Source organism: Hyposmocoma kahamanoa, unplaced genomic scaffold, assembly GCF_003589595.1.
Source record: "Hyposmocoma kahamanoa isolate Upper Pololo Valley unplaced genomic scaffold, ASM358959v1 220, whole genome shotgun sequence".
NCBI lineage: Eukaryota > Metazoa > Arthropoda > Insecta > Lepidoptera > Cosmopterigidae > Hyposmocoma > Hyposmocoma kahamanoa.
The window spans coordinates 4,297,506-4,314,988 of record NW_020653740.1 but is presented as its reverse complement, the minus strand read 5'-3'; the positions used below and the strand labels follow the sequence as shown (position 1 = coordinate 4,314,988).

The window sequence follows — 17,483 nt, the reverse complement described above, 5'->3', positions numbered from 1 at the left end:
TGTGTGTGTGTGTGTGTGTGTGTGTGTGTGTGTGTGTGTGTGTGTGTATTGTGTATAAATAGTAATATAGTATAAAAAGCCAGCCGTGACCGTAATGGAATCTGTAAAGAGTTCAAAACGTTGATTGTTTGTAAAACAAACATGTGTTTTGTTAGATTCCGAAACATACTTTCATTTTAGCAATCCCGAAAACCTAGGAACTCTACGTATATATATATGAGACATAATTGATATCTGTGAATATTTCTGTTGGAAAATGTAATTCAATTTTAAAAGGTATCTAAATACCTATCTTACATACCCATTCTACTTATTCTAATAATAACTAGCTAATAACAATTCAACATTTTGCGTTAGTAATTATTCATTTACAAGCTTTTTATTACTATATTTATTAATAATTGCCTTTTACAAAATACAACGCGATGACTTCAAATTGCCAATGACACGGTTTAATATAAAAATTTGACATTGTGACAAGCTTAACACCTATATTTTTATTAGGTACGCCCAACGCAGCATTTCTTATGGTTTTTTATACATTCCCAGTTATTTCTGTCAAGATGTAAAATTTAATATTCATTATGTATTTTTTAATTTTCATCTATTTCGCTAACGGTGCCTACTCTTATACAAACCATAATCTAATAATTATTATTTATCAACTAACACTAGTATTGTCATTGGCAACCGGTGCCATTTATGAAAAAGAAATATTCTATACAATATCAAATAGATACAAGGTTTCAATAACTCATTTACAAAGAGCATACAAAAATACTCTTTACACAGCAACTATATTATTTTAGAGCCTACTCCTTCAATTGAAATATGGAATGGATATTATACAAAGAATCTAAATACATACGGGTCTATCTAAACAAGTCAAATTTTGAAAGTGGTCCTATGCTAACGTGACCAAACGTCTCGCTTTAAACGGGACAGGCCCGCTTTTAAGCTTCGTGTACCGCTGTCCCCAAAATACTTAATAATATCCCGCTTTGACAAAACTGGACATCGTGACATTAATTAAAAAAAAGGGCGCGAAAGCGAAGAATATTTCAAGCCAGCCCAGCAGACTACATATCGAACTGCTATTACAATAGTGTTGTAACTCAAAATATGTGAAAATGAAGATTATATCACAGTTAAACGTAAAAAATTTGATTCCCTACACGTCATTACTACTACACCGTCGTTAAATATTGTAAAAAAACAATTGAAGTATATTTACTTAACTCAAAATGAGATAAACTTTACGTGAGCTAGTTCTGGCCAAAACAGTCCTTACGCAAAAATATAAAATTATTTTTCCCTTTTATTTAATTTACATATATTTAGCAAGTATGAAACAAATTAGATGTCTGTAATAAGCTTTAACCTATACATAAATTTTGATGATCTTTCACGGGAAGTAAAAGTAATTCGTTTTTCATCGATTCTGAAAAAATACACTTTTTGAGCTAATACACTATTGTATCAACAGTGCGATATAATTAATTGTTTTTTATTTTTTTTTAATCATTAAGAATTTTATAACTGTGTTTTATTTTTAAAACATTAATAACTTTACAGGCATCCCGATCTGAGAAAAAAAAATAATGGTCACGCTATCCTATGCAAAGTTATCAGAAGTTTGAAATAACAAAATATAATTAACTTTCAAAATTTAAATTTAAAATAGAATGAGTTCACATTAAATATAAAACTAGAGCGCATTTATATCTACACCACAATTTCACAGCACTGTTTAAAAGGTGTCTCTAGAAGTAATTCCTTTAGTTCGCACTTTAGCGCTTTACATAATATGATTTATATAATATTCTGTAATTTATTCTCCGCACATAACCGCAATTGTTAAATTTGTTGATCAGTTAACACACTATGCAATAGTGTAAAATTTCACTTATTTAATATCAAGTCAGCGCTTTTACTCTAGCGTCCTGTACTTGAGAAGTGGCAACCGATCGTGGTCACCACGTCGGGGCACTCAGGTACCTTCGTCGGATGAATCTTCCGATGATGAGCTGGTAACAAGGGTCGAGGCCAATCTAAGCTGTCGGATAAACGGCTCGCGTGGTAGACTTTGCTGGCCAAGAGGCAACCGGCGAACTCCCATCCGTTCGCTTTCTGGTAGCGATTTGCAACATTTTTCTTCTGTTATTGCATCTCGGGATAGAGACCTGTAACATTACGAAATGAATAAGCAATTCATTTTTATTGTTGGTTTTTTATATCCCAGCACCGGATTTTCGTTCTTAGATGGATTTGATTGACAAATTAAGAAAGTTGGTTCTAGGTTTGGGTTCTATATATTAAGCCTTACGAAAGTTATAAATACTTATTCGAAAATTTGGGCAAATTATATTGTTGTATAATTATACAACAATATAATTTGCCCAGATTTTCTAATCTTATACTATTGTAAAAAGACTGCTGTTTAATTAAACAGCAGTCTTTCTACAATAGTATAAGATTCGCAATACAACAATCAGATTAAAATAAGACGAACTAGAAAATTAATCAGACACCACAAACGTGATGCATAAGGTCGGTGTAATAACAGTACATAATTTTATACAACCCTCGCTTCCATGTCAACTGCACGACAGTAGCATAAATTTATGCAACTTAAAACAGCTTCCGGAGCTACAATTATGCTACTTTAGGTAAAAATATGAGGTGCATTTTCTGTTAGTGTAATCGTTGGGTAATTATCTCGAAAATAAAGTGGACTCATTTTCATTTAGAAGTTTAATTCCACTTGATCACAGATTTTATTCTACTGAAAATTAGATTAAGTCGAGAGATGGAAAAACGTACCCTGTGAGTTCTAGCATAGAGCCTCTTCTGCACTGTCCTCGATGGGGTCCTTGCATAATACTGGCAGGACGGGACGAAGCGCCAAGAGGGTCCGAGTGGGCTACATCTTCCATCAGCAACACTGACGGCCCACCAAGGCTGGTGCTCCTTTTTGAAAGCAAGCTGGGACCATGTCGTTGACTAGGTTCACCCTTATTCGAGAAAGATTCTCCCTTCGTCGATCCTTCACCCTTTTCAGAGTCCGAAGTACCAGCCTCCGGACCCTGCGTAGAACTAGAGCTCTCTCTTCGGAAGAGACCTATGATAGATTTCGGATGTTTTGGCTTCTCTATACCACCTAATGACGCGATGATGATTGGTTTTTACAATGAGGGTTGAAGGGGAGAAAAGAGAAAAAACAGAAATCAGAAAATGTAGATAAAAGTTCCATTCTAAAAGCTAAAGGTTTTAAGAAAGTGCAGGATATAAATATAAATTATCATTTGATCTTACATTCCTTATCAATCTAAATATTACAGATAAATATCAATATGGCACTATGTAACTATCAAAAGTACATATCGTGTAGATTAAGAACTAAAATAAATTGGATAAGTTCTTTCTAAGCTAATGTGTCTACAGCAAGTAAATAATTATTGAATATAGTAAAAAACCTATTTAGCGTGTGAGTAAGACAATATATGTAACTCAAATTGTGTATCTAAATGCTTAGTTGTAACTTAATCATGCGGCCAGACAATTCATAAGCAAAGAGTACTTCAAGCTTCAAACATTGTTTCTTAAATATACAGGTGACGTAATAAGTAAATGCGTGTGCATTTAAAAATAACTTAAAGAGACCGGCCTCAAAAGTTTGTGAAATAACTTCTATATGCCAAGTTTTATTGAAATCGGTTAAAGGCAAGTAAAAACCAATAAACTAGGTTCACCCCTAATTTGCCACCCTTAGAGACAAAATATTTTCTTCAAATTTGAATAAGACCACCACTGAGGTACACTCTTTCCAACAAAAAAAAGAATCATCGACATGAGTTAACAAATGTCGGACTAATCGCGTAATATACACAAAAAATACAGGCCAATTGAGAACCTAAACCTTTTTTGAAGTCGGTCAAACACAAAGAGCTACAATTGTTTATAAAGATATTAAGAACAAAATGAGACAGCTAACTTTAAAAGATAAAAGAAATCTAAAAAGTATACCTATTATACTTAGGATACTAATCTGCAACTACTTGTAGTCTTCTACCCAAATGCATTCGGATTGGTAGAATATGTGACGTACGATGATGATGTAAAATGTCATACTGCTTATCCTTAAATATCGTGATCCTAAGTTCACTATAACTTATTCCCGAAACCAATTAGCAACCATTTAATTAAAATGAAACTTCAACAAATAACAAGTTAAATGTTGTTACTAAATAAAATTTACGGTAAAATTGCCTGGTTACCTACTTGGGTGCACCTTTTTGCTCATGTGCTGTAGCTGTTATATGATTAGTTTATTACTTTATTATTCAATTAGTGCACGTTTACTACTATAGTGAATTACTCTATCAGCCATATTCCAAATTGCTGTTTGTTCATATGGTTAATTGAATTTTTCGTAATAAAATATCCAATGGAAGGTGGCGGTTACTGCTAAGAGAAGTTAGGTGCTGTAAAGATCGCATATCGGTACACGCATCTTGTTACAAACTCGTTTATATTTTTATATTTATAGTTTACTAGCTGGTGTTCGTGACTTCGTCTGCGTGGAATAAGTACTTCGAGTAACTTACTGTACTTATACTGTTTCACAGTTTTATTGGTTCTCCATACAAACTTTCGACCTAATTTCACCCCGTTTAAGATTTATATTTGTGACTCCTTATGTCCTTCCCATAGATTCCATCTATCTCCATATCAAAATTCATTAAAATTGGTTCAACGGTTTAGGCGTGAAAACGCATCGAGTATATAACCAGAAATAGAGACGAAATGTCATTGAATTCGTTTGAAAATTATTCCGTCATATCATTATGGTGGCAACTGCGCTTCGATTGGCCAGCCTGAAGCTGAAACACGAACGACGGGTGTCGTCAATTGTTTCACTTCAAATTGACCAGTTTAACTTGAGTTTTGCTATAATGGACGAAAATTGAAAAATTATATAATTTAATATTTAATTACTGATGAAATGTGATTCCATTTGTTTTGTAATTCGATGTTTTGCTGTATTTCCCACACCACCGAATGGATCAACCCCCCATAGTTAGAGATATTATCTTTATTACAATAAATACAGAATATTTTTTTAATATATGAAGACGTTCACACAAACGCAGCTATTTTGCATGATTTAATTTTCACTGGGTTCGTGGAGTTTTTTACTTCCATTTTTATTAACATAGTTTGTTTCTAAACGCCTGAATTTATTAATTATTGAAAATAAATACAACAAAAATTGACAAAGTAGTATTAAAGAGCGGTAGTAGCTCAGTGGGAGAATGGTTGCCTCTCCATTTTGGAGTTGACGGCTCGAAAACAGACCCGGGGGTCTACTCATGTTCTCCGCCCAAAACAATTACTGTCAAGAAAATAATACTCGACCATATCAAAAGATAATATCAAGTATGAAGCTTCATTCGCATCATGCATCTTTTAATTTAGTGGAGTATTACTTATTTGATAGTAATCGTTTTGGACAGATATCGGACGAAGACCGGGACTAGGCGGGGGCCTAGTCGTCTCGGGGGCCTGGTTCGGTTCACGAAAATAACCCCTGTTCGTATGATCGTAAGAAGATGTATACACCGACATACGATCGTCACAATACTGTCCGCTTACTTATTGCATTTTATGCTTCTTAAATACCTACTCCTTTCATTTCTGTAAAGTTACTTAAAATATCTTAAATTTTGGACCTCAAACTCAAAAGGCCGTAGCGTCGTAGGCGCCTTAACCCCATAGGGCTTAAGCGATAAAATTACTCAGCTGAATAAGTCACAAGTATCATTAATATTAGAATCATACCTAAGAAAGTAGCGGACGGTGAGCTATATGCCAAGTATTCCTTATTAGAAGCCCAGGATGGGAATTCCGATTGCTTGAGTGCACCGGAGTCGGCCTCTTCACGTTTCCAAGGCAACATGGTTTCTGTTGCAGTCGGAGTAGCGACACGTGCTTGCTCCGCCACGGTCATATACGTGTATGAATCTAGAAGAGATTAATAAATAATTATAACTTACAAAACTAACGACTTCAAACTAACGAAATCAAAACGAATCATGTACCTACGCGTTCTATGAGACAATGTCACCCTATTGCTGTTCCCTTCCCAAATTATAGTTTTCTATGTAGAGCTAGCAAGAGCTTGGATAGTGTGCTTGGGTGTTGATATATTCAATTGTAATATTGATGCGCTAAACGTAAACTCACGGACATTGTAACTAGCGCAGGTATTGGGTTGTTATATTTATGTAAGTGCATGTTTTTAAGAAATACTGTTTATTGTTTGTTTGTTTAATGCTCGTGTTTGATTTGTCTGAAGATTTAGATGGAAATATGTAATATGTAACTGTATGTTTCTTTTCCTGTTTTTATTAAATGTAAGAAGGTGTTGGTTTTCCAAGAATAAATATATATGAGCCCAAACACAAAGTAGTAGCCCCTATACACGACTGAGGAGTTTTTTTCATATCTCTGCCATTTCTAGCGTCAGAACAGCTCTAGATCACCATAACATATTATTTTCATTGGAATTACACGTCATGTTTTAATGAAATCGGTTAACGGAAAGTGGGTGAAATTCATCGCCAAATTTTCCACCATTGAAAATGTAATATTTCTTCTTTTCCAACAACTGAATCATGTCGGAACACAAATGTCGGAGTAATCGCGTAACATGCACACACTAAAAAAAATACAAACTTCTTACAAAAGTAAAGTAATTATGCTGCCCTTCTGTTATAACCAACGCATTTTCATTTCGGTAAAAAAAAATCCTGACAATGAATAATGTACAATCAGGATTTGCTAATGGCCTTGAAAACTACCTTAAAATGAAGGAATTGTGTACAAATAAAATTGTAGTGTTGCAACTGTCGTAACATCTTCATAACTGTAAATGGGCCATCCTGTATAACAAATATATATACTTTTTTTAAATTAAGTACTTTAATTGGTCTTCTGCAATATTTTCCAAATGCACGTTAGACATGTTACCTTTTTAACGACAATTTAAGCAAAAGTGGAGCGTTCGTAAATATTGTATGATAAAAAACCTACCTCAAAAGTCATTCATCTACTGGTCGAATATTTTCTTCAAATTCAAATGTGACCACTTCTGAGGTACCCTCTTTCCAACAAAAAAAAAGAATCATCAAAATCGGTTCACAAATCGCGGAGTTATCACGTAACATATATATAAAAAAAAACATATAGTCGAATTGAGAACCTCCTCCTTTTTTTAAGTCAGTTAAAAATTAGATGCGGCGCGACCGCTTCGGCTCTTTCATGAACGTCTAATTCGAAGGCGCCCTTAGGAGGCTATAGTTATACCTATCTATTACAAAATTAAATTATAATCAAGTTTATATTAAAATGCACTTACCTGTATCTTCTGAAATTCTTCTTTCGTCTTCTTCTAAGATGTCTTCATTAGGAACTAAAAGAGAAATATAATTTTTTAAATATATTTGCCTCTAATTAAAATTAATATACAGGTCTAATTGGACATCTAATGATCTAAATAATTATGAGGACATTTTCTTTTCATGCTAAACTAATTTGAAATGTTATATTAATACTGGATGAACTTGGATATAAAATTCTAAAGATTTTAAAGATATAAATAGAAAATTTTCTTCTTATATTACCAAATTAAACTTTATTACCTAAATCAAATAAATATCAGAAGTAATGGTTAAAATTTCAAACGGGGTTAATTCTCGAAATTCAATGTTTGGTATGAAAACCATAAGGTGCCTTGAACCGAGAAACGGTAGGTACTTACGTCACTTATGTATTCAACAAAATCTACCCCGTGGAAAATAAAAGAATAATTTTGAATATATTTTTCTTGAGACTTTTTTAAAAAGGTAATATTTAAATGAAGATTTCCATAGGAAAACAGCGTCAGCAATCGTATTTATTCCATTAATATTTCCTACGAGTATCATAATTTACTCATTTATTATTTATCAGGTTTGACACTAAACGCATGAGTATAAGTATTAATTTTTTGTAAACATTACGTCACTAAATATTGAAAACAATTTACAAGCGAAAATTAAATCAAAGAGGTGCATCATTATTGCTATACTAGGTATGTAACCACAATTTGAAAATGACAATAAAAAATTGTGCTTACTAACAAAGTAATTTGAACGTAAATTATGTATACATATACATGAACTATTTGCTAAACATAAATAATACTACCTTAAGATACGTAAGTATATAACTCTTGTAAGTATGTGTTTAACATGCAATCAAAACTCAAAGTCTAATTAAATCGATCAAATGCATACAGAAGCACCCGACAAACTCACACGTAATAACCAGCCATTGGAGAATTTCGAAACTAAAAACCAATAATTTTGAAATTTAAAAATAAAAAGAAAATGGAAATGTAAATTTTCAGTCATTTAGACACGCATTGATGATGTAAATTTCGTTTGTTATTAAACACATACCAAAATTATACGTGGATCTGTCCCTTCTCCACGGTAAGGATTTCTCAACAGCTGTAGGCAGAATTTCTTCAGGCGTTTTAGCGTACTGCTTGACTATCCTCGCTTTCAGCGGATTGAATCCAGGTAAGTTAGCCAGCTGGTTTATAAGCGAACTACTATTCTCTTTATGCGAGGACGTAGGACTGACTTCTTTACATCCAGCTGATAACCAACGTCGGTCGCGAGTACCGTTAGATTGTGGTGCCACATGAAGATTGCCAGAAGGGAAGAAAACAACAATAAAACACAAACAATGTAATAAACAAGCAGAAATTAGCGAGTGAGGATACCAAGGAATTCATGGACGTTAATTAGAAATTGGGTATTTGTGGTAGAAACAGTTTATATAGAAACCAAATTTCAATTAAAATCAATAATAGATGTTACGGAGAATATGAAACAAAGAAGAATGATAAAGGAGAAGGTAACTTATCAAATTTACTCGGCATGCCACCACAAATATTTCTCAGCACATTCTCGTAAGAGGATTAGCCATGTCAGTAATGAAATTTTAGCATAACGATCGTAAATACAGTTATTATATTCAATAAAACGTTTTGTACTTTCCAATGTTTCATTTTTAATCTCTAGACAAAGTGCGAGAGTAAGTAAAAGGTAAGTTAGTAGACAACATCAATACTATTGATTACTTTTGAATACATACGGCGCTTCAAAATAAACATTATGTCTTATTTTTATTTCAGAAATTAATTACGCAAAAAGAACTTTAACAGTCAAACGTGTCAGATCAGCTTTATAAAGTCACCAAAACAAGTAACAAATACAAAAATAGGCAATTAGTAATAAAAAGTGTTAAGTCAGTATATACAACGTTTTTACGAGATGAATGCAAACTTAGGAAGCCGAGCAGAATCTCACTCATAGGGTACACTTGTGTAAGTGAGTTTTTAAACTAGCCATGTACATAATCATTTACTTTATGAAATCATGTCGTAAAAACTATAAAGCCGTAATGACCACGCAATATCTGTAAAGGACTTTTGTATTCAAATGTAAACAAAGGAGCAGCACACACGTTGTTTCATGCAGAATACCTACGCGGGGATTTTGCAGTGAAAGTAATACCGCCATCGTCGCCGTCGCGACGCGGAACCTTCATCAGACTCTCGTCTTCTTGAAGAACTTCATCTATGTAGTCTGAAATCATCCACTCTACATTTAGCCTAAATTTTTAACTAATCGTCTAATAATTCTTTCTCAACTAACTCGTGTACGGTGCAGAAAATATTATCAGTTCAGTGATAAACTAAAATGTAGTGTCACCTATTTAACGTCTCGTTTTATGTTACATAAAATATTTGCAAAAGAAGTTTTAAAATTTATATTTTTAATCTAGAACGTGGGCGTTCAAACATGCATTTTGAAATAAGTAAATAAAGACACTAGTGCTTGTACAAAGTGATTATAAATCGCTAATATTTAGTCATATACGATACAATCATAATAATTAAGTGCCACTGTGGATTTCATTCTAAACTTAGTAAAAACAAAGCATGTGCTTTGCAAAATAATGAAAATAATGAATCTCGAAAAATATACAAAAGAAATAAAAACAAATACTTGCACCCACACGTGCATGCGATCGACACTCGTGATTTAATAAAGAATTAAAGTAAGTACCTAATCTATAATATTTTTTTTTACCGTGCGTGAACTGTTTGGCCGAACCATTTTGCTGGAATTCTGGGAAAGTCACATGGTTTTTGCCATCCTGAAAAAAATTGAGCTTAGTAGAGTACACATGATAGATGATGCGCTACTAATGGCGGAAGAGAAAAAAGATTATTGGGATCGTAACAAGCCGAGACCGCATCTACCGGAAGTGTATGTCTTCAGCTCACAACGGAACAGATTTTAGAATTAGTGACATTCTTAGTATATTCTTGAGAGCAATTTTAGTATAAAACTTAAATTAAAATTTAAAAAGCCACAAAATGTCAATACATCCGTAAGCTAACAACTTGTTAGTGGTCTGCAGACTGCTCTAGTTGCAACTTCCGGTCAAGGTATTTTTTTGGACCGATCCGGTAATTGAAAATAAAATAAATATTTATCGTCACGTTCGGTTCGGGCTTTCAGAAATGACCTTTTGAAATCTTGGGATTATTCAGACTCCTCATGTTAGAGCTTACAAAATATTTATTTACATTTCTTTATGTGTAGCCTTTTATTTTATACATTCATTGTTTTATATATTTTATATGACGTATTAGTGTATCATCATTTAATATAATATTATAAATCGAGTTCTTAGGTTTTCGCGATTGTTACACATAGGAAATGAAACTATTTTTCCGGATTTAAATCGCGTATATTTGTTTTTTCAAACAAACCGACGTTTCGGGCCCTCATGGTCACGGTTGACTGAGGTGGTACAGTCTTCAACCAGTTATGTCTAATATTAATGCAAACCACCCTATTTTTTTCACTATAGTTACAATAGTTATTAATTAAATACCTTATTTTTAATTTTACAAAGAAAACATTCCAATTTACGTTACATTAAGTTTTACAAATTATTTTATTGAATGAATTTTTATTAGGTTTAATTTATTATTAATTATTAATAGAAATTAGAATAAACTAAAACATATTAATTAGTACTGCAGTCTTATGTCTGTTTGGGATTTTTCATTAGAGGAAATACTGGATCCCAAACTGGTGGTACGGAGAAACCATCTTCCCTGTTGAAATTAGGATGTTTTTTAATTTCAATGGCCTCTCGCAGCATCCTGTGTAGATAACGGACTTCTTTTGCAAGGACCTGGGGTTTGTCAAACTTCATTGAATGTGTAGGTTTATCCATGACATGCTCGCAGACTGCAGACTTGTTTACGCGACGGTGTTTGACATCAGCTATATGTTCTTTGACGCGGGTACAAATACTTCGCTTTGTTTGTCCAATATAATATATAATATAATATATGGGGTTTGTTTGAAAAAACAAATATACGCGATTTAAATCCGGCAAAATAGTTTCATTTCCTATATAATATTATAATTTAATATTATGTATTCATGTGTACATTTGATATAAGAAATTTATTCTTTAATTATTGAGTATGTAGCATTCAATTTCATGATTTATTAGATTTTATTGCGGACTCAAGAGTCAACTTTAATTTCAATTATTCAAAGATTAGCTAGAAGAAAACCCTCTATAGGATAAGCTCGCCTTTGTACAATAAGGTTCTATTTCTTTGTTAAAAAATTGTAAGTAATTTTTGTTGTACAAAAAAGTGTTTACATACATTTATTTTATGATTAAGACTCTAACAGAGAAAAGAGCTAATGATCTTTAAACAAGCTAAACAATATGTTCTTCAAACATAGCTAAGAACCATCCCGATTAAATTAGCCTTCAAATAAAAAAATACTGCTTTGAAATCAATCTCTGGTTCAGAGCTACGTTACTTACTCCTTTTTTCAAGACAGGGCAAAAAATTAGTCATCACTGCTAATACTCAAAAATTTAAACAGTGTAAAAATCGAGTAAAGCGCGTATTTATGTTTTTTTTGTTTATAACCGAAATAAAAGTGTCATATACCTAATCGATTGGATTATTGAAAATACGCCAATAACAAGAAACAAGAGGGTTCATGGGAATACTATTATTAGATTAATCTGGTCAAATCGTTGACATCATTGTGCTATTATAAGCTAAAACAGAAGAAGACTAACCCATGTTTACAAGACCACGTCCGTTAGCTGATCAAAAAAGGTATCAAGATACACAATATCAAAAAAGGTTACTACACTGCCTGGGCTCCAATTCTTCTAATTTTAAATCATGGTCGATAGTATCAATGGCAGGATTTTGTACGTTTGGTATTCTGTTAAAATTAAGAGTAGTGGTTTGCCAATGTCTAGTCATCGAGCTACCATTCCACTACCATTACTTTTTTGATATTCTGCACTTCAATGATGACTTTTTTGAGGATAGCAATTAACAAATTTTTTTTTTATAATATGAAGTGACGAGACGAACAAGTCTTGCGCCTGATGGTACGCTATACGCCCGTCTATAACAGTTGCAGTGCCACTTAGAGATTTCAATCCCAAAGATCTGAGAGGCACTGCTACTGCGACCGTCACCCTGGGACATAAGTTGACGGGTCCCACGTGCCTGTGATTTCACCAAATTAAACATCGCTGCATACTTAGCAATTTCCATAACAGTTTTGGTAAGGCAACATCGATAGTTACTAATTGAATGAATGAATGCCATCACTGCCCTTCCACTGACGTTCTATTGAGACTCGACTGCCCTTAAATCCCTTAATAAATATAAATTAATTTCTTGTTTCGCCATGATTGTATCTTTACCTCGGGTATGATCTCCACAGCGACATTCCATCGAAGAGATTCTTCCAAAAATAAAATACCTAACTGCTACCTAATTGTTGACGTTCTCGGTCAGTATTAACCGATAACATACATCAAAACTGACACTGGCCAAAGTCTAGTGGCCGCCATTAAGGAAATATTAATAACATTGAGTCAACAGCCCTTGCAACTAGATTTTAGCAGAACAACAAATATTATCATAATTGAATATAATCTCAGTGGAGTTACAACGGTCATTGTATGTGTGGTTTCAAGAAAAGTAGGCGATTTGGAGCTCTGTAACAGGTTACTTTGTTGTAATTGACAATTTGTTTAATCGACTCGGACATTATTAGCAAACAAAAAACGTTTACCTGCTTTCCACGTTTGCTACGCTTGTGGTGATGTTTTCTGTCACCAACGAGCCGCCGAATGTTCATGTGGGTTTTGTAGTTGACTTGCGTGCCGAGATCTTTATCGTTCACAGCGTGCCGGCTGTAGCTTAATCGTCGATGCTAAATGGAATACAGACAATTTTATAGTCAAAATCACATTTAAAACAAAAACTTTTTCATTTGCTCTTTTGTTATTGTTAAATTGTTAACGAGTACGATTCAGAGTTGCCTGAAGGATGAGCTTAAAAGTGAATACTACCCCAGGTCGAATTTTAATTTTTCCCAAACTAATACATTTTGCTCGGGTCGAGCAACAGGGACACTGACTTCATTTCGGAATTTATTTTTTTTACAAACAAAAAGCCATTTCAAAAATGTATATCATATAGTATACATACGTATTCTCTTTAGTTCAGTTGATATAAAAAAATGATATGTGTGTGTTTTCTTGTAAAATTTCGAGGTAAGTTTCAGGTTTTTTCTATAGTGAGTATTTTTAGGAATCGTGTTTTCACACCGTATAGTAATCAGTGTATATCCTCAATTGTACTATATATTTTTCCCAATGTGATAGATTCAACTCTTTCACTGTTATGTGGAATCAACCAAAGTCATTTGAGGTTGTATAGACTATTAAGAATGATTGAGAAATAAGCGTTATAAATAAGCTTTACGGCTCAGCTTTTGAAAAAGTTGTAGCAGTGTTTGTATGTTTGCCCAAAGAACAGTAAATATTGTAGTACCTACAACGTGTACTACTCTACGTGTTCTACGTGACGTAAGTGGTTACGTAAATGTATAAACCAACTTATATTTAATTGATGTAATTGACAAATGAAATGAAATCTCAAAAAGCAATAAAGTTATGAATAGCCGTGTAAAAAGAGAATAGGCGTTATATTACGTGAATATTGAACCATTTATATAGAAATAAAATTATACAACATGTAACTAAAGCGGTGGCTACATTGACAATTTCTGTGCCTACATCAGATTAAAAGTTCATTCTTCGACAATTTGCATAAGTTTGTATGCAATGTCATAAAATGTTTGTGAGAATTTTTGAAACTGGTAGAAACAAAGTTGGTTTAATGACAGTTAAGTGCTTCATCTAAAATTAGGACTTTAATGTAGAGCGAGCCGCTAGTGCCCATCTTTATGATCAACACCGTAATGACACCTGTGAAAAGTTGGACCAATTTGAAAATTATGTTTTTTTTTAATTCTAAGTGACGGGACGAACAAGTCGTGCGCCTGGTTGTAAGCGACACGTCTGTCCATATCAGCCGCAGTGCCACGACGTGCTTTAAATCGCAGAGATCTGAAGAGCACTGCCACTGCGCCCGTCACCCTGTGACATAAGTTAACAAGTCCCATGTGCCTGTACTATCGCCATGTAGCAAGTTTAATAAAAAAATTAAACAAATTTTTTTTTATATCTTTTACATAAATACTTTCTCTAATTATACAAATACAAGGTTGAAATACAACAAGATCTTGCCGCTCTACGTTACCGCAAAGCAAGCAGCAGTATGCTTTTCTTATTAACCGACTTCAAAAAATTAGGAGGTTCTTCGTTCGACTGAATTTTTTTAATGTATGCTACGCGATTACTCCGACATTTAAGAACCGATTTCGAAGATTCTTTTTTTGTTAGAAAGTGGGTACCTCATTAGTACTATCATATGAATTTGAAGAAAATATTTAATCTATAAGGGTAGTAAATTAGGAGATGCATCCAGTTTATTGGATTTCACTCACTTTTTTAACGGATTTCGAAATTTGATTTTGAAATTTGGCAAATAATGTAAATCCACAAACTTTTGAAGTCGGTTTTTCTATTTAAGTTGACAATACAGCCACGTGTAACATCAATATATTGACTACCAAGCCACATTTAACATCAATATAACACCTTTCTCAAAATTGTTACATACACATACACGTCTATACGGTTTACATAGTTCCTCGGCTAAAAGGTGGTGAATCTTTGCGTCTGTCAGGTCTTTCTTGCTAGGATTGTATTCCAATTCTTGCATATCTATGTTCCATGTCGATGAGTCTAATTGACTGAAGCTAGGGCTGAAAACCAATAGTACACAAAAATTTCAGAAATCCTACACAAATTGTAAACACATGTGCACACTCATCAAGTGTCTAAGGGATCAAGCACGGTTTTGCTAATTATTGAAAATAAGGTGTTTTAATTATTTTTCAAATTCAAATTATAAAATTGACCAAAACAATTAATAGGTTTTAAAAAAAAATTATTGCAACACCTGATTTTCAATCATTGGGAAAAATGTGTGAAGCACTAAACACTTCTGATGTATGTACTACCTAGAAATACCTAAAAAAAATTGAAATTAATGTTTAAATACCTTTTTAGTAACTTAATTCTTGTAATTGTGTATGTACAGCACTTCAACGAATCGATCGATCGACTCCTCCTACGTTGTCTATAGTAAGTCACAAAAGTTGATGCATTTTTTCATAAATAGCTTTATTTGTATGTAGCACTGTTATATCCAGCAGTTAAATAATAAAGTACGAAAAATAATACGTATAATAATATAATAATAAGTAAGTATGTATCTTTATGTAATTGCAATATATCAAGAATAATATGTACTATGCTCATTTTAGTATTTTCAATTAATTAAATGTTCTCCTGTGAAGTTGTGAATTTGGGTTTACGATTCTTTACGTCGGAGGGATCGATATGTTCGGTTCAAAGAACGGAAATGCAAAACGCTCGCAGTGAAGCAGTACAATACAAAAGGAAAGATTCTACAGTCCACCTCCAAGGTTTATTACTTAATCTAAGAAAGCATCAGGTGGTCCTATTTGTACAGTATTGTCCTAAGATACCCGACCGCTTAGCCGACCTTTTGATTCTAAGAGCCTTCTTACACATTCAACAGATAAGTGTGAAGGAATTCTAGCTTTTTTCATCAAAATCAAAATCAAAATTTGTATTTATGTAATGTAATTAAAGAACAAATTGCCTTAAAAAGTTTTTCACAACGTCATTCACATATGATGCAATAAGGAAGTTATATCGAAATGAATTTTACGGCTCGCAGGTTAAAGGTTAAGTTTGTTTAACACCTTTCTTCACACTGATCTACTTAGAACTAAATATTCAGGTATCTAAGAGCGGCTACACACGATGACTTTTAGCAGCGATGCAAACGCAATGCAGTCGCTAATCATCTATCTTTACACACGCGCAACTTTAAGCAGCAATGTAAACGCGATGCAAACGCGCGACTGCTTCGTTACAAACGCGCGATTCCATCGCTACACTTGTGATTTTTTGCGATTCCTTAGATGCAATCGCGCGTTTGTATCGATGCAGTCGCGCGTTTACATCCTCATCATCATCATTACAAGTTACCTAAAAATTGCCGTGTGTAACCACTCATAGCTGGGCATTAATTGTAGGTACAGCCCCATATCTTTCCACATTCGTTTTGATTATGGTAACCCTCTCTACCGACCCTTAGGGTATACAGGAAGGGCACTATGACCTGTGCGAGCGAATCCGTACAGGGATCATATATGACACGGTCTCTTCCCGTCGCGCTCCGCACACTAACGGTTGCCACCGCTGAGCCGCGGACTCTTAAGTCGACTACCAAATCCCCTTATTGGTGGAGGAGCTGTAAGGCACGCTCACTTCTCGAAGCCGAATGAACGGCGTCTCTCCAGTTCCTAAATTCGACCGGAAGATGTCTGGCCGACTGTAGGTACGTAGTCAATTTTGATACAAGTCTAGTAATTTAAAAAATGTACTCACCTCGCGTTGAGATTAGCATTAGTATAATTCTTAAATATAGCCGACATGGATTCCGCACCAGATATATTACCTATAGTAGACGCATTCCTTTGCATATATTCTATGGCATCCTTCATAGCCAATTTTGAATACGTTTCTAAGATTTTTGGTTCCGCACCCTGAAAATTTCAACAACATTTGAGCAATAATGCTTGACCAAAAATATCTTAAAAGCTACAACCCAAGATTTCTATACACCAGGGCCCCAATTCTACTAATTTTGTTGAAATCCCTGCTCATTGTAATTCCATTGAGATTATATTGCAATTATGTTAATATATGTTATTCTGCTAAAATCTAATGACAATGGCAGTTGAGTCTCATTAGAGTCTCAGTGATGGCAGTCATTCATTCAA

The 17,483-nt window shown here is 33.8% G+C and overlaps 1 protein-coding gene across 9 annotated transcripts in view; it reads right to left on the bottom strand.

The window, feature by feature from the left end:
* Positions 1–1,590: 1,590 nt before the first annotated feature.
* LOC113227844 (sodium/hydrogen exchanger 3) overlaps positions 1,591–17,483 on the bottom strand; it is a 100,916-nt gene continuing 85,023 nt past the window's right edge. For 3 of the 9 annotated variants that reach the window (XM_026460890.1, XM_026460893.1, XM_026460891.1), the window contains exons 11-20: positions 17,089–17,246; positions 15,224–15,368; positions 13,266–13,406; positions 10,209–10,275; positions 9,603–9,701; positions 8,505–8,705; positions 7,421–7,474; positions 5,842–6,024; positions 2,824–3,160; positions 1,591–2,183 (exon numbers count right to left, since the gene is read on the bottom strand). In XM_026460890.1, the coding sequence (XP_026316675.1) occupies positions 1,991–2,183; positions 2,824–3,160; positions 5,842–6,024; positions 7,421–7,474; positions 8,505–8,705; positions 9,603–9,701; positions 10,209–10,275; positions 13,266–13,406; positions 15,224–15,368; positions 17,089–17,246 (1,578 nt within the window). In that variant the 3' untranslated portion in view covers positions 1,591–1,990. Of the gene's footprint in view, positions 2,184–2,823; positions 3,161–4,711; positions 4,884–5,841; positions 6,025–7,420; positions 7,475–8,504; positions 8,706–9,602; positions 9,702–10,208; positions 10,276–13,265; positions 13,407–15,223; positions 15,369–17,088; positions 17,247–17,483 lie in introns of those variants that run through there. The other 6 variants (XM_026460892.1, XM_026460894.1, XM_026460895.1 and 3 more) reach the window with 5 other exon arrangements.